This window comes from Hipposideros armiger, unplaced genomic scaffold, assembly GCF_001890085.2.
Source record: "Hipposideros armiger isolate ML-2016 unplaced genomic scaffold, ASM189008v1 scaffold_263, whole genome shotgun sequence".
Lineage (NCBI taxonomy): Eukaryota > Metazoa > Chordata > Mammalia > Chiroptera > Hipposideridae > Hipposideros > Hipposideros armiger.
Window position 1 is genome coordinate 1,430,476 of NW_017731613.1, and position 18,826 is coordinate 1,449,301.

At 38.4% G+C, this 18,826-nt stretch overlaps 1 protein-coding gene across 4 annotated transcripts in view; it reads right to left on the minus strand.

Moving 5' to 3' along the window:
• The window catches only part of STK39 (serine/threonine kinase 39), a 278,425-nt gene that overhangs the window by 96,936 nt on the left and 162,663 nt on the right, over positions 1-18,826 (minus strand). For 2 of the 4 annotated variants that reach the window (XM_019656623.1, XM_019656625.1), the window contains exons 11-15: positions 17,245-17,313; positions 16,640-16,762; positions 16,517-16,546; positions 8,297-8,359; positions 6,547-6,614 (exon numbers count right to left, since the gene is read on the minus strand). In XM_019656623.1, the coding sequence (XP_019512168.1) occupies positions 6,547-6,614; positions 8,297-8,359; positions 16,517-16,546; positions 16,640-16,762; positions 17,245-17,313 (353 nt within the window). The remainder of the gene's footprint in view (positions 1-6,546; positions 6,615-8,296; positions 8,360-16,516; positions 16,547-16,639; positions 16,763-17,244; positions 17,314-18,826) is intronic. The other 2 variants (XM_019656621.1, XM_019656624.1) reach the window with 2 other exon arrangements.

Consider the following 18,826-nt stretch of genomic DNA (forward strand, 5'->3'; position numbering starts at 1 on the left):
CACATTCCTAGCAGGTAGGTCTGTAAAATGCTATGTCAAGAAAGTCAGAATGACCTTTCCAAGAGGGGGAGAAGGCAACCATCCACACAGCATTAGTTAAGAACTGATGAAAGGACAGCTTGAATTGCATTCTCTACCCTGTACCCTGTAGAGCACACACACATAAATGTCATGCCCAGATGACCTCAGGGGATAAGAAAGGCAAGCACACTGTTTCCCGATACTCAATAGCCACATGTTGTCTAGATCATGTCTTTGATTGCAAAGACAGAGTGAGGGTTAAGTGTGCACGTGTGTGTGTATCTATGTATGTACATGTGTGTTTACACACACACACACACACACACACACACACACAGACAGGAATTCTGATGTGGGGAAAGGAATGAGAAGGGTACAAACATGGGCATGGATTTTATAAAATCTGATAAACACTAACCAGCCAGAACAACCTTCCAGCTTCCTCTCATAGGATGGTTTAGGAAATAACTTTTCTGGGTCCAGAGGTGATGCAGGTGATCTAGAGTAAATTACAAATGGGGAATGTGATATGAAGAAATTGTATGACAGGGCAAACACTGGATGGCAGGTTTCTGCTACTCAGTATGCATGTAACTTTGAGGATCCTAAGAGAAGAGGGTCAGACCTAGGAGGGGGTCCTGGCAGTGAGAGAGAAAGGCAGGAGGAGGCTGCCGCCCTGCACACAGGAGACCGCTGAGGGCAATTCTGTGATCCATATTTGTTTACAATTTAAACAGTGATTCTAAAACTGGGACTCGTGGGTGTGCTCATAGACTCTTCTGTGAATGTTTTTAAATGTTGTTTCCGTTTCAATTACATTCACACTCACATACATATTTATATTCTGGGACATCAGGATAATGTCCTTAAATTCAGTCGCTAACCTGGTAAATTTACTCTGCAGCTCTCCTACACAATTATCACCTCATTTCTCAAAACTTGAATATATTTTCCTTCCTCACTCTCAACAGACGACGCACCTTATTTTGCTGAGGAAATAGAAACAAGGTAGAAGAGGGCTTCTACCTGCCCTGATGCAAATCCACCAATCTGTTTACACCTCTGCCGGCATTCCATCCATTATGGTGGCTGCGCTGTCCAACAGGTGAACTCCATTCTCCTAAGTCTGACCTATGTGGATGCCTGGGCACCATCCCTTTCCAGCCATCTGAGGACATCAGTCTTGCAGTGTCACCTCTCTTACTCCATTTTTCCTTCTCACTTGGATCACTCCCATTAGCCTATATAATTTTATATATATATATATATTTTTTTTTTAATAATTTATAGTTTTATATTTTTAAAAAAGAACTCCCTTTACCTCATATTCTCATTGAGCTGTCACCCCTTTTCTTTCTTTGCTCCCCTGTATATCGCAAATTTCTAGCAAGAGTCATCTGTACTAGCAAGTTATCTATCCTTGTTACCTCATGTTCTCTCGTGCCACTCTGTCCTGACCCCAGTTCAATCAGTCTTTTGTTTCTATCACTCCACTGAAACAATTCTTGCCAAGGTCAAAAATGTGCTGCATTTTGTCAAATACAATGGTGAAGTCTTAGTTTCCATTTACTTGATCTATTAATAGCAATTGATACAAGTTTTCACTCCTTTCTTGAGACACTTCCTCTAGTTCACGGGGCCACCATCCCCTCCTCTGCTGCACAGGCCTCTCCTTATCAATCAGTTCACTGCTTCTCGTCCATGCACCACCTGAGAGTGTACCAGGCCACTTCTCTTCTTTACCTTCATCACTCCCTAGGTGATCTCATATAGTTTCATGGCTTTCAATACCGTATGTGCCAACAGTTCTCAAATTTATATCTCTAGCTCAGAAATACATTTCCTTTGAAATCTAGACTGATGCACCCTGCTTGACATCATCACATAGATATCCACCAGACAAGCCAAACTTAACACGTCAGAAACTGAATTCTTGATTCCACCCCAACCCCACAATTCCAACCCTCTTCCCCATCTCAGGAAACAGCTATTCCATTCACCCATATTTTCAAGCCCAATCCTTGAGTAATCTGAATTCTCATTCCTCCATCTAGAGTCCAATAATTGCTTGCCACCTCCCTTACTCCCCACCCTGGTCCAGGTCACATTATCACTCACTGCATCTCTGTGATAGTCTACCAATGGGCTCTCTGCTTCACCCTAAGTGGTCTCTCTACAGTTTATTCTCCATAAAGCAATCACAGTGCTCATTTTAAAATTTAACTCACATCTTTTGCTCACAAACCTCCAATGGTTTCCACCCACTAACAGTGAAACCCAAAGACTTTACCACAGGCCACATGGCCCCCCCTGCTGCCTCTCTGCCCTCATCCTTTACCACTCTGTCCACACTGGTCCCCCAGCTATTTTTTTTATAACTGCTTACAATATGCTTCCGACTCAGAATCTTTACCATCACTGTTTGCTCTGTCTAGAACTCTCTTCCTCCAAACAACCTCATGGCTTGACTCCTCACCCCATCAGTGGTTGGCTCCAATTTCCCTTGATTTAGAGAGCCCTTCTGTGGTAGGCAGAATTTTATGACGGCCTCCAATATTCCTGTCCCCAGGTGTCCATGTCCTGCATAATCCTCTCCCCTGAATGTGAAGGGGATATTTAAATATGATGGGCCATCGCTCCCATGATTAAGTCATGTTATATGGAAAAGGTGAAGGGATGTTGCAGATATAATTAAAGTTCCACATCAGCTGATTTTGACTTAATCAAAAGGGAGGCTATCCTAGATGGGACTGGCTTAATCAGGTGAAAAACCTTTTACAGAGGGACTGAGTCCTTGAAAGGGAGGGGAGGGAAGGGGCGCAGACGGAAAGGGAGGGGAGGGCAGTGGCAGTGGGGAGATAGTCTCCTGCTGCCCTTGAAAGAAGCCAAGTCATGTTGTGCGCTGTCCGTGGAGTGGGGTGGTCTGAAGGAGCGGAGGGCCTCAGTCCACAACCGCAAGGAACTGAATTCTCACAACATCCAAATAAGCTTGGAAGACGACCTTGAGCTCCAGGTAAGCATGCCTTACTTGCAGACTTGTAAGACACAGCAGAGAACCCACCAAAGCGGTGCCCAGACTTCTGACCTAAAGCAACCATGAAATAGTAAATACATGTTGTTTTAAGCCACTAAGTTGGTGGTAACTTGTTACACAGCAGTTGAAAACTAATATGTTTTCCTTAATACAGAACAGAACTCCCTATACTTTCTATCCTTCTGATGGGAGTTTTTCCTTCAGAGAACTTGATGTATCATAATATATCATATAAGTAATATGAATATTTGAATTGTCCTTCTCTCTGCCTCTAGAATGTAAGCTCCTGAAGGGTAAGAAGTTTGTCTTGTTTTCTTCTCCCATCGCCTCACAAATGCACATGGCAGGTGCTCAATACATATTTACAAAATGACTGAACGTACTGGCTATTTATATTTACATCAGCACAGAGTGATCACAAAAATTTAATAGTATTTAACTTTTAACTTTCAAAGGCTGTTTCTCAAATTAAAGTATAAGGATTGTTCTTCGAGGAATCCAACATTATATTCTGATTAATTGACAAGTTCTCAAATATGAAAAACATTAGCTTAAAGAAAAACCCTGTAAAAAATATCAGGAGGAAAATGTATACAAACAATTGGGCAGCAACCTATATTCACTAAAATAAGTTATACTAAAAATCATTTCCATATTTTGAAAGTGTTTCTAGGTGGTTAGATTCAGGAAAATACCATTGTTATAATATGTCTTAATTTCAGCAACACTTTCAATGGATTCTCTTCTGATATCCTTCTGAATGGTTAAAGGCAGGGGAGTCAATAGGATTTGGTTTTGGTTGAACAACTATACCATAATACACTAGTTAATTATTGGAAGCCACTCAGAAAACAAGCAGTTTCTTACAGAGCTAGAAGCTCTGTCGTACTTGGAATTGTTGAGCATGTTAATCAGTGTTTTGGATAAAGATGTCAAAGATAGGTTCATCAAACTGGCAAGTGATATATAGTCAAACACTGTAACTAATATGTCACATTGACGAGAATGAAATGTATGCTGGGCAAGCAATGAGTCAAAACCACCAAGTTCATTATTATAGTAATAAATGTTAAGACAGAGAGAGAGTTTTAAAACACATGTTGCAGTTCAGAATTAGGCTTGATGGCCTATCAAATGGAAAAACAAAATCAAGTTTAGTTTGACCGTTAGGTCATGCTAAATTTACCACCACAGTACACGGATTTGCAAAAGGCAATGAAAACTGGCTGATTTAGGAGAAATACAGAGCATGATTTGCAAAAATCACTGCTGTATCCCAGCCTGCTCAGACCACATCTGGAGGTTTGTGTTTAAATATGGGTGCTCTGCTTATATTTAAAAGGGACACTGTTAAAATGGAAAACAATTCCACAAAAAGAGTTCTGAGGTCATTTAAATAGGTTTTAGAGTAAACAACTTCCTTTCCTGCAGGACTTCTTTGAAAATTTAATGTTAATGTTCCTTGTGATTTCCAGAATAGGTGTGTGTGTGTGTGTGTGTGTGTGTGTGTGTGTGTGTGTGTACCCAATAGATGGATACCATGCACCACTGTTTCTTAACTTATCTGAACATGGAACCCTTTCTTAGAGCATCCTGTAGGACTAGTGATCTATGCCACAAACTCAGGAAAACTACCACCTAGACCCAGGAGGAAAAGCAGGCAAAAAACAGGTGCAGACTAAATGCCAATAAAGGTGGACAACCAGGATTATGAGTGGGATATAGAACTATATTATGATATAAGGGATATACAACTGTATTATGATGTATGGGATATAGAACTATATTATGAGAAGCACGGCTAAAGTTAATGCATTGTTTTGCCTAAGAAAATAGAAGAATAAGCCTTGCAAATATACAAATGGCTCTCAAAAAAATGAGGAAATGCATTTGTAGTATACTGCTCTACTACCTAGAGCAAGACAATATTTAAAAGTAAGGTTCGAAATATGCACTTTAACACCCTTCAGGAGATTTTTACCCAGGGAGCCTGATATTTGCGCTGAGAGCCAGAATTTGAGCTCATAGGAACCCAAAACAGGCAGGTGAGTTGACTCTCCTGGAGAAGATGAACTATTACTATAACAATTAAAGCTTTTCAGTATCATAGGGGTGATCATGGAAAAAGAGAGAGCTGAAGTATGCACAGAGGCCTGGTAAATATCCAGCAGGGACACTAAAGAAGGTTCCTGTATATATAAAGTAGGAGATTGGATGACTGGATTCTAAAGGTTACTTCCAACACCGCGCACTCGGTGGACTAGACTATCACCCCCCCCCAGTCTCGCTCACTCCTGCATCTCAATGACAAACACTGGGCCAGGCACACGGTGGGTTTCTCAGAAATACTGGTCAATTGAATGTATAAACAAACAAGTGAAAAATAAATGAAAGGAGCACCTGGTTACAAAGTCAAATGAGAAGCGAAGAGGCTATTTCATTCTTTGGAGATAGTGAAATATGCTAATTGGAACTCATAATCAAGGCTACCTTCAAATATAAGGAAACCAGTCTTGTAATGATTTCACTTCTTGACTAGGAAATCAGCTCTGAACGGAATCACACCAAGGGTTGCTGTGAGGGTCCCCTGGTAAGTATGTGAAAATGCACTGCAGATTGTAAATGGCCATCAGAAGCAAGGGGTGATTACAGCAATGATAATCTACTCTGACAGACTATGAGAAATCAAGAGAGCTGGAAACTAACCTTGAAAATGAACCTTCTTTTTATAGCCACAGCCCTGAAAACGGTCCATTCTCCGTGTGTTTTATTTGTTTAATTGTCAAAGGAGAACATGTATCACTTGTTTTAAAACACCTTCAAAAATGTGACCGTATTCTGATTGACCTGGTAAATTAAGCCGTTTACAATTAAGGTGAAGCGAATTTCTTTTGTTTTGAGATACCAAATTCTTAACGAAGAATATTTATTAAGATGGACTTAAAATTTAAGAATCCTTAAGTAGAAAAGAGCTTGCCTTCCCTAGATACAAAGACCATACTGCCAGGCACCATATTTGTATCCATTTCCTAGAACGCTGAGGGTCCTTTCAAAATACATCTGTCATTTATCCACAGCGGTTGATCAAACCTGCCACTGAAAAATGTTCTGAACAGGCAACTTGTAGTACAAGCATGGTTTATTTCTGACAGAGACCGACTGCTGAAGTGTGAAAGAAACTCATTAAAAATCTCTTACTGTGATCTCACATTGTAAAAAAGGAAAAACCCAAGAATGAAAAGGCAAGGCAAAAAGCTTAATGAAGGGTACCCTGAGCCTGCAGACACACTCACATGGTGCTTTTCATTTTTACTCTTTAGTAAGCAGCTAAGAGAGAGCAATTAGTCCTAGGAATACAGCATACACTAGCTGTTTCGGGAAATCAAATAAGTTAACAATATTAATTTATGCTAATATTATAAAAAGTTAATGAAGGTGATCAGAATGTTGTACTATTGGAAAAGTGATACAAAATAAACGATATTATTTACCTTAATCTTAAAACGAGGTTCACAGCGCAAGAAGCTTCTCTATAGTCCTCACTAGCATTGGGTAAGGCCTTTAAAAACAAAACAGCAAACAGTGTTATAAACCCAGGTAACCAACAAATAAAATCACGACATCCCTTGATTTATACAGCCCTTTCTTTCTGGAAATTTCAAAACTACGTTTTTATACATGCTGGTCTTACTTAGCCACATAACACCTCTGTGTGAAGGCTGGAATGATGCCTAATTTCCATCACAATTGTGAATATGAATATTTCATATAGGAAGCCTCATCGTAGGATGAGCCAATAAACAATTGGTATAAGCTGCAGTAAGTCCAGAAAGCCATCTAAACAGGCACCTTGCAACCAGAGCTATGGACTGTGTTCCCCACTGGGCTTTTGGTGATGCACAGAGGTACTGTAAACCTCAGGATGCAGAGGAAGATGAACCCAGTCGCGTAGGCCACTGTTCGTGCCTTTCTCACCTGGAGCCTATTTCCTTGAATACACATCATCAACCATGACTGCTTCTACTCTTATGCAGAGCCCCTTCCTACTCCTATGAATCCCTGGACACCAGCAGGCCTTCCAATTGGGAGTAGGACAATAAGAAATGTCAGGTCAAGCCTTCACTCTGCCACTAACCACCTGTGCAACTGTAGTCTATAGTCATTCTCTGAACCTATTGTCCCATTTCGAAATGGGGATAAAACCTGCCTCAGAAGGTTGCTGGGAGAACAAAATAATATATATGAAAATGAGTCATAAACTACATGTTATACAACACTCATTCTCCTAGTCCCTTTTCCTGTTTACTCTCTTTGCCTTCTGACCCCTTATTATTTCTAATTTGCCTTAGTCATTCAGCCAATCCCTACAGTTTATCTCCAGGTGTTTTACTGAGCTGCCTACTACAGCGTAAAGACCTGAACTGAATCCAAGGACTATATACCTGACCTCAAACAGGCTCCTTGCAACCATGAAATCCCACTGTTGCCTATACAGCTGTTTCATAAAATACAGATTGGGAAGGATGGAAATGAATTTAAATGGAATATGCTGATTTGATTTAAAAATTAAAAAATCATGATCTGAAGGCCAGTAATGCTTCATGGTGTAGCTACTTTGAGAGCAGAGGGCTTGCCTATTAATTATACGGCAAAACCAGAATGGCAGCCTATACTCCGGCTCCAAGTCCATCGTATCTCCCATGCACGTCCCATCACCCTTCATCAGCACCCAGCATGACTCTGCTCACACATCTTCTGTCATACAAATTCTAATATAAATGCATTTCACAGTCATTGAACTATTATTTTTACAAGGCAAGTTGTAAAGACAAATCGGTCCATAAAATTCAATGATCAAATAATTATGAAATCAGGCTATAGTAATCCAACCAGGAGCAAAAAAGAAAAGTATCAATTAACTACAATGTTTTGTGGCCAAAATCTAACAAAATGGTGAGTCATTTTCTTTCCTTTTCTTACTTCACAGAATACCAGCAATGTCAGAAGCAGTCTGGTAATCAATTCTTGCTCTTGAACCCATCATTTAAAGGTCGGAAGTCCTGAAAATCATGATCAATAGTGATAATACTCTTGTCCCCATGCCCACTAAAAAAAAGAGAGTTTATAAGCCTCTGATTTGGAAGCACTACCCTGAAATTGTCTATCTTTCTAAAATGTTAGTTTTTCTAACAATCTGTCTACAAAGCATTTTGGACATAAGTGACTGGCAGAGAAACATACCTTAGAGTCCTGCACAGAAAGAGACTGTATTTGCTCGGGTATATTGCTGGCATTCACCGCAATCTGTTAAGAGAGCCACCGTTATAGCACTTTAGGAAACCAAAACGAGACATGAGGGTCAGTGTGGTTACATTAAGTCTCAGTTACGAGATGCAAACATTTTAAATAATTTAAATAATTTTAAAGCAATATTTCCCAAAATGTGGTCCTTTCACTCCGCACAGGACTCACTTAGGACACGTGTTAAAAATTCCTGAGCCCCACCCAGCCTAATCAGAATGTCACGGAGACGGGGGAATCTGCATCTTTAACAAGCGCCCTGGGTGATCATTATGCTTTTAGAGAAACACTGAGCTAACATGAAAGGCATGGATTATTTGGTATTTTAAACTTATAACAGAAAAATGCCCTAGGACCATGTTTTCTTGTCCCATGATTTCTTCTAAAGTTAAAGGCCTCCTAAAATGAAAGGATGTTAGAATTAGTAAAACCTGCCCCTTTCGTAATTATTTGGAACAATTTATTCACTGGATTTCAAAAACATAATAGGGTAGTTGGGTTTTTAAAAACATTTTCCCAAACAGAAATGCCAGAGTGATAGGTTATATTTTTCTAAGTTGGAAACCAGACCCTAAAGTGATACTCAAAATATTTTACCTCACACCCTGCTTTGGTGAACTCTCCCTTGAATAAAAATTGAAAGACAAACTCAAAGAGGAACATCAATGAAAAAGAATGAAAAAGAGTTTCCATTTCCAAACTTACTATCAATTCTAACATAATCAGAAGTCATCAGAAATTCTCTGTAGCAACAGTTTTCCGAAGTTTCTTTTTTTTTAAGGAGGGCACAGCTCAAAGTGGGCCATGCGGGATCGAAACGGCAACCTTGTTGTTCAGGGCATGTGCTCCAACCTACTGAGCAACCTGGCAGCCTGAGTTTTCTAAAGTTTAAGAGCATAAAATTCTTACTCTGTACTTCCTCAAAAATATCTGTGTCAGCAATGAAGGAATAGGGGGAAGTATACACGTCCATGATGTACTTTGAAAGGCATCAAACAATGAAGGTGGACTGATGGATGAATAGGCAGCTATGTGTGCGAGAAAGGAAACACAGCCATGGTCGGATCTAGGTGACAGGTACGTGGCTGTTCACTATAACACACTTTCAACGTTCCTTTATTTTCGAAAATTTTTATGCTCAACCACTGGGGTGAAACGACTAGGTTAGAAGAAGAAACAACCTGTGCTCCTTAACCAGCCAGAGGACCGGCTAGGGCCTACAACAAACAATCTCTTATAAAGTATCTTTCAGGCTGATTCCACAATCTTAAGTACGGTTTAAGACACAACCAAAAGCCACATCAGCACTTACAGAACATCCTAACTTTCCATCAAAGAACCACTGTAATCAGAAAAACATTAATGGCATTTACTAGAGGTGATAACCTCTCTTTCTCCTGGGGAGCCCCCTTATTCCTGCGCAAATATCAGGACGGAGAGCTAGCTAACTGGACTGGGGGCTTGGAACCTCATGCACCCGGCAACGTCACTGTGTGGGTGGAACCCTGCATGTGACCAAGGGACCAGCCTCAGACTCTCACTGGTTCCCAAGCAATACAGGTGATTCCTCAGAACATGTGCAGAGATGCACAGGAGCGGGGGGAAAGGGGGTGGGGGTTTTCTACACAAAACATCTCCCTTGACAACCAACAGGAGTTCCTCAAATTTTACCATGAGGGACTCCATTCTATCCATTTAAGGCATGCGTTTTGGGCACACATTTTTGCCTGTAAAAACTTACAAGAAAGCTAACACATTAAGAAGCTGCCATTCAATAGTATATGTAAATTTGTTGTTTGGAATGTTTTTGCTGTTAAACCATTTGCTATAAGAAGAACAGTTAAGAGAATGATGTTTTGATAGGCGAGGGAGAGAAAAAAAATCATAGATTAATGTTGGCTACCACCCTGGAAATAGGCCTGTGGGGCTGGGTGAAAAGAGAGGAAAAGATCTTAGACTGAAGAGAAGAGACAGCGTCTGCTTTCCAATTTTTCACAAGAGCTCTGCCAAATCCTCTCCTTCACTATTTTTAAAATACTGTGTCTAAAGGCAATTATGTTACCCTGGATTGGATCCTGGAACAGAAAAAGAAGTTAGTGAGCGAAAACTAGTGAAATACGAACAGTCTGAGGTTTCCTTGGTAGTAACGTAGCACTATTGGTTTTTTAGTTGTGACAAACATACCGGGGTCACATAAGAGATTAACGCAGGGGAGGAGCCTGGGTGCAGAACGTATGAAAACTCTGTACTATCTTTGCAACATTTCCATAAATCTAAAATTATTCCAAAGTTTCAGATACTGAAGATTTCTGGTCCCAAATCTAACTTTTATCACAACTAGTCAGAAAGCCGGTCACCTGCAATAAGAATACCTTTTAAAAAGTGGTATCATAAAAGTATCAAGTTAAAACCATCTGTGATGACTAAGGCTAAGTATTGGGTTGTTAAAAAAGTCATGAAACATTTTTGCAACGAAAAACATAGAAAAAATATGTCATGACTTTTCTGACAACCCAATATAATAAATTTGGAGGGAGAAATCAAATCTTTCCCTTCATTAACAAATGGATATAAAACAAATATGTATGCGAGCTAGCAGGCATTTAGAAAACTCAGTGTCATCAGAAATAATTTATAAAAGCTAAAGGCAGTTATAATAATTATCAGGAAATAGCAATGAGTAACATAAGCAATAAAGTTAGTTTTTATACTGTGCCTACTTTCTAGTAAAATTAACTCAAATTCTCACCAAAGGTACTTTTTTTCTCTTCAGAACAAAATATCAGATTGAGGAAACAGAACATTCACACAATTAACCTGGTTTAGATTCTGTAAAAAAAAATTCTTCAATATGCCTATTGTGCGTTCCCATCACTGGTGTCTCTTATGTGTTCAAATTTCCTCTTCTTATAAGCACATCAGTTAGGTTCAATTAGGTCCCTTAAGGCCCTACTGTTTTTAAGCCCTATATATATATTTTTTTAAGTATCCACAGAGGAGAGACCATGTGAGGACACCGTAAGAAGACAGCTCTCTGCAAACAAAAGACATCAAACCTGCTGACACCTTGATTTTGGACTTGCAGCCTCCAGAACTATGAGAAAATAAATCTCTGTGAGAAACTCAACCCCACTCCCCTCCCCTCCCCCACTCTTGTGGGACCTACCAGGCTTCAGTCAACAAACCTTCCCATCTGGCTTCATTCCACTTGATTAAATAAGGACAACTTTCCCCAAAATTTCTCAAACATCTTTCTTAACTTTTTTTCTTTTCTTTTTTTTGAGATTTCTGATAAGATATATTTAAAACAAATCTTCAGGAATTTTGAACACACCATCTTCCTGGATTCCAGTCTGCGCTTCTGGACTCTGAGCAGTTGTTGCGGTTTTCCTAGTCAGGGGTCCTGGATCCTGGCCACGTATCAGAATAATGGGAGCAGCTTTTTAAAAATCAGAGTTGCCTGAACATCACCTCAAACCATCAAATCATAATTTCAGGGCTGGGTCTAGGCATCCACGTTTTTAAAGCTTTCTACCTTTCTGATGTGGAGCCAGGGTTTGAAGCATGTGTTTTCATGCCACCTAGTGGAGGGGCTGCAGTAAAAAGAATGCTTCTTTAATAGAAGTCTTAGCAAATGTCCTCCTCCTCAGTTAAATGGAAGCCCAAAGAAATTGTGAATTTAAAGATAAAATCAATTTCACTTTTATATAGAAAATTAGGGTATAGAGCAAAATTGACCCACAAAAACATCATAAAATATGTACTGATTATTTCAGTGTCTGAAAAAAAGATTCCAAAATCACAGGTCAAAAATAAGATCAGTAATGGGGTAATAACTGAACAGTTTTACATAAGCTAGGATGCTACACGAGTATACGCGAGGAAACCTCACCTAAGGAAGCCAGTCCTTGTAAATACCATCCCTGACCCCCACTTGTAAAGAGATGAGAAGCTTCTTGAGAGCAGGCTCTCTGCTTTGCTTTTGTATAATTCCCACGATGCTTAGTGCCTAATACAGCTCCATGTAAAAATCAGGCATAGATTAATATTTGTTCAATTAACTAACTTTATTGTTAATGTTAATATACTATTAACCTTTTGTCTCCACTGGCTTCCACCATCCACATGGACTAAGATAATAAATAAATGAAATGCACATGAATTACCTACTTGCTACAAACTATTAATTACTAGTGGGTGACTGATACTTGGCAAGGCTATTTCTAAAAAAATCAGGTTAGGAACACAAGGACCAGTTTTACTATGGGTTTGGCTATGAATCTCCAGATAAGTGGTGTAACTCTGGAACTTTACAGTTTACACTGGAAAATTCTCTTAGACTTAAGGGGGTCTCCAAATATGGTCTAGTACCAGGCACGTCTACCTGCTGTCCCTCTGACAAACCCCCTACCCTGGCCTTCCCAATCTTCTCTAACTAATGCTGTATTATCTGGACAGAAATTCTGCCTTATAGCCCTTACAAGCCAAGCACTGCTAAAATGCCCCTCCTCTATTGACGCATCTTACTCTGTCTAAACATGGAACTATTAAGGCTACTTTTTCTGACCTTCACCTCAATTATATAACATCTTCTGATCTTTCTCTCCACTTCTGACTACTCATAAATTCCATATGCCTAGTCATGCCCTTGGTTTAATGTACGTATTGCACTGTGTGCGCATTCATGTCTCCAACAAACATGTATAGAGGGTCTATTAGATGCTAAGGCAATACAAACATGAACAAAATACTAACCCAGTCTTTGAGTGGCGCACAGTCAACTAAAACATTACACTGGAATTTAAATGACAAGAATTATTGAAAAGCTTATTAAAATATAAACACTCTGACATTTAAATGTGCCATTTGGCACAGATAAGCCATTTCTCCCTCAAAGATGTTTAAAGGAATAAGGTACAATGTCTGTATACATTGGTACATTCCCCCCTACCTCTCCCCGGCAGCTTTACTGAGGTATAACAGGCAAATAAAATTGTAAGATATTTAAAATGCAACTATTTTTATATTTGATAGCAACTATAAAAAATTTGAAATCTGCAAATGCTTCAAACAAAACAAACACAACTTTAAGAACCTATACTTTACTTCTATGTGTGCCCCTCAAAGCGCATATACAAAAATGCTAATGGAATGCAGTTTGTAATAACTCAAATGCTTACCAAAATGGAAATGATTAAATAAACCATTTCAACCCATTCATCATACTATGTGGCAGTTAAAAATAAAGAGGCAGATCTACAGTAACTAATGTGGAAAATTTTCCAAGACATAAGGTAAGTTGAAAAAAATTTTTTTAGCTTTTATAATCCCATTCATGTTTTTAAAATAATATTCTAAACTTCTTTATGTACATATGTGTATGTGAATGAGCAGAAAAGGTCTGGAAGAAAACACTGCCAACTGATAAACTCTGTGGAAAGAAGTGACAGTCACTGGGGTGAGAAGGGCAGCAAGATAAAAATGATCTTTCAGTTTTTATTCTACTTAACTACTTCATACCTCTACAGGTCTTTATGTCCTTTCTCAGTAAGGCCTACCCTGACCAACGTATTTAAAATTACAACCCCAATGACACTACTTGTACCTTTTACCCATTCTGTTTTTTTCCATTACTCCTATTTCACTGTAGCAAACCACATAATTTATTTACTTATGAAGGTTATTATTGTATATTGTTTGTGTACTCCCTTTAAATGTAAACTCCACAAAGATAGGGATTTCACTCTGCTTTTCTCACTAATATACCCCCAATACCTACTACAACAATGCTTATAATATTAAGCATATATACCAGGGGTGCCCAAAAAATGAATACACATTTTAAGAGATGTTATCTATAACAGTTCCCAGTAATCAGAAGTGTCTGGATGCTGATGGTAACCACTTTGAGCACCTCTCGTAATTGCAGAAGTCAACCGTGACTTGTAGTCATCTTTTGTTATCGGGATATATATATATATCATATATATATATATATATGATATATATATATATATATATATATGATACAGTTTTTTCCTTTCTTAAAATGTGTATACATTTTATGGCACCCTCTGTATGTATGTGTGTGTGTGTGTACACACACACACACACACACACACACACACATATTTGTTGAATAGTTACATGTTCAACAATTTTATTTCCCTTTGTAATAGGTAAATAAAATATTTTCTGCTTCACTTACCAAAAGTGATTTGGCGTAGTTGGCAAATCGAAGTACTACTTTAATAAACAGCTGAAAGGACCCAGGAGCCATCATCCTAGCTGCTCTTAGCATAACTCACGATACTGAAATGCCAGGCTTGCAAAAAAACTGGCCTAAGAAACTGCACAATAGCAAGTGGGCTGGTTATTCCTAAAATTTGGTGGGAGTGTTTACATTCAATTAAACCCATGCAGCCTTTCACAAAAATAAGAAACCTGTCTACATGCTTCCTTAATTATAAACTAGTGTGGGAACAGACATATGTCACTGGGAAATCAAATGAGTCTAGATGTAGTGAAGTGCCTGAGACTTCCAAACCCCTCTCAAGAAGGTCAATAGGGATACTTGAGGATTAACTGACAGCATGCTACCCGTTACTCTCTTTCCTGTCTAGGCAGAAAATATTCTTGCCAAAAGATCCTGCTATAACATATCAGAACAATGTTGACAAGCACATAGTAAGATATTGTCACAATAAACTTAAATCCTCATGAGGAAAGACCTACGCCTGTCAGTCTGCACTAGTATGGCAGAATTCAGTGAATATTACCCAATGAAGATATCCTGTAGTGAGCCAATAATGAATGATTTTTGAGTCAATGGTGCTACTTCAATCGTGTTATGTTGTTCTATTTCTAAGCAGAACTGACAATTGTAGTTAGAAATACTCTTAGAAATAGATGAAAAACCTTGATTCTGTCCTTCACTCTAGATAAAATAGGAAAGTGGGCAATAAGAGGGCAGAGTTCATGACACCTGGTTAAGATCATTCTAAACACCCAGGACGACATCTGTGTAGTCAACGTGTCCTACTCTGAAGTTCATTACCATCGTTCCTAAGACAGAGGGATAAGTTCCTTGTCCAAAGTTTATATTTTATGTATAAAATGGAAAGATTAATTCATAAGATAAACATAGGAGGAAACAGGATCTGAAAGAGAGTTACCCATGGGAGGCAGACAAGACTGAAAAATCCCTTGAAAAAAGGCCTATCAATATGGCATGAAGGATGAAAAGAAAACAGAGAGGGGACAATAACAGGGGAAGGGGTGGCTTGTAGCTCTGATGCTGTCTTTTTAGAAGGTCCAGCTGGCTACTGCCACTTAAAGCACAATGATAAGATTTATTCCATGTAATCAAAAGAAAATGTCTGCTAATTTTAAAAAAATGGGATCAATATCATTTATAACCCGAAGTCTTGTTTCCTTAATGAGAATTTATCAAGGTATGCATTAATTACTAGGTCTGTAAAGTATTTGGAGATATTAAATATGCTCAAATTTCCTCTAGGAGAGTTAGCAAGTCCTTTGAACTACAGTCATCATTAGTCATTAGGTATTAGGATAATTAACCAGATGGAATAAGTAACGTTAATCAAAAGATGACCAGTTCTCAAAGGGAAGCTGATAAAAGAGTGTTCCTTGCCTACTTAGTTACCCAGAAGATTTAAAACTCAAGACAGATTCAACACAGATTTGCTAACTATTTAAATATCTTGCTTTACTAAAAACCAAAAATCTAAAATGAATTTTTCCTATATGCCTACTATGTTTTCTAAGTGACAATATTAAGAGTTAAGACTAATTGTGCAACTAGTCTGTACTAAGAACCCCACTGAGTGCTCTGTGCAGGCGATTTCATCAATCCTCAGGGCAACTTTATAAGCATTGTGATCATGCTCGTTTGACACAGGAAGAAACTGAGGCTCAGAGAGTAAAAGCAACCTGCCCCAATTTATACAGATAACTCAGACAGAATCGGGACCTGCAAAGTCTATGTCAGTTGTTTGTTTGTTTGTTTGTTTTTCTGCTGCAGGAGAACAAAATTTTGAAGTCTCTTCCCCAAATGGATCAGACTTTGATCCTGTGAGGGGTGAAGGAGGAAATGAAATGGCAAAAAAATTTAAAAATCAATAAATAACCACTACTCACCTCTGGGTTTTCTTCTTTTACTCTTCGGGACTGTAAGGCAATTATGTATCCATTAATACACACACACAATACCACAAAAATAAAATTTATACAGGTTAGCTAATCGTCGTCTATGTCATTTACCTTTTCTTGAGAAAAAGCTGCTTTCCCTTCTTCACTTTTTTCATCCATCTCGTCGTCACTCCACTCCCAGTCACCGTCTTCGGTTTTATGAAGGTGACCGCTTGACCCAGGAACTCTTCTTACCTGAATCAAAACAAACCCAACCGATTCTTGACCAGTCGAATGTGAACAGTGCCCGCTGGTGCTGCTACTTGGGTAACACAGCACACACCTACTCCGAAAGTAACCTAAGTGGTGATGAATTCAGGGGTAACTAGTAGTAGTTAAGACCAAAACACACTGCACAGCCTCCAGACTCCCACACTCATCATCTTTCCAAAGATATCGTGTTCTTGAAATGCATCACCATACACGTAGAACGAAATATTTTGGAAGACTGTCACACGTATCAGCCATTAAGCTCATCTTTCACTCTGCTTCATAACACTTCATTAATTACTATACATAAAAGGCCACATGGTCAGTTTCAACACTGCCTAGGGAAATGCATGCAAGCAACAGACTGCTGACTGAGAGAAGGCAGGAGGGTCAGACAGCCTAATGAAGCGCACTAGACTAGAGGTATCAGCGATCTAAAACCTAAATCAGAAAGGCAAATAGAATACCCTTTTGTTGCCACCTTGCTCTTTTCGAGAACCTGGCATCATGCTTGTGTTCCCAGGATTCTGCTCAACCTACTTGAGCAAAACAAAACAGCATCAGACTATTCTTAACACGCCTTGTAACAAACTTTGAGAGTTGTGAGATTGCTAGGAACGCAGCAAGATAATAAGCAGTCGTGCCAGATAATCTAAAGAGATTGTAATCAGTCTTCTGCAATTATTTCCATTTTTTTAAACTAGGATAGAGATGTAATCCATGGGCATACTTTTCAAATGTCTCCATGATTAAAAAAGCAAAACTTTTTAAAAGATAGGATGACTAAGAGTGATGAGCTTCCGACCAAAGTAATTTGCCTTAAAAAAATGGACTGAGACATAATTAAGCAAAGCAATGCAGCAGATGAACAGGATGTGAATGTGCCAGTGATCTACTGATTCAGAGAAACTTCAAACGGAAAGGGACCTTGGAGATTTGTCTTGTCCAATCCCCTCATTTTACTGAAAAGACAAAGGCCCAGAAAGTGACCCAAGACCACAGCTATAAGGGAAAAATTAAGGCAAGAAAAAAAGCCTTCAGACTCCCATTCAAATATGAATATACCATTGAATGATAACTGTGAAAAAGAATTGTCCAAAAATGTCCTGTGAAGGCTTTGAAAGATTAGGATGTGAAAATAGGCTATTTTCCATAATATAATAGAATCTATTTAGTTCTATAACAAGCTTCTCATTAATCCTAAAGGTAACACCACAGAACTTAAATGTTTAGAAAGCAAGCACTTACACATGTTCATCAATGTGAAGTCACAAATAATACAGGCTCAGATTGGGTTGAATTTGCAGGCATTACCATATGGAACCTGTAAACATAAGCCTGACCACTTGTCTAGAAGAGCTGAGCTCCAACATGGAAAGTTAAAAAGTAAGTAAAAAGTTCTTATTCATAATTGCAAACAGTTATGCTCAATTTAAAAAGAAAAAAGAAAAAAAGCTTTCTCTCCACTCCAAAAAAATTTTTTTTAAAACTAATTCTCCTTTGAAACACTTAGCACTTAGTAAAACCCCTTCTGTGCTTAGTGTAAGTTATTTTTTCCATTTGCATTTTGAGTCATTGGAAAGACCTATTCAAATGACAGTGATTTTAATGGTGCTATAGATGCAGGCAAAGTATAGTGAAAAAAAAATGCTGAAATGCACTTCTGGATTTTCAGAACAGATTGCTTCTTTTAAAGCTACAAAGAAATGGATAGGCGAATAGAAAAATAATTTTCAGTTGATGTATACAATAAAATTATTTTCTTACCAATGCTAATTATGATAGCAGCATAGAGGAAAATCTGTTAATGACTACATTTAAAAGAAAGACGATAAAGCCACATCTATCACAAAACATATTAACTAAGAACTGAGAAAACAAGAAACAAGTAAAATTGTGCATTAGAAACAGAACAAAATTATTATTATTATTATTATTTTTTTTTAGATCTAATCTTTTTTTTTTTTTTTTTTAATTTTTATTTATTGTTAGTTTCAGGTGTACAGAACAATGCAATAGTTACCCTTTTCACCCTCACAAAGTAACAAC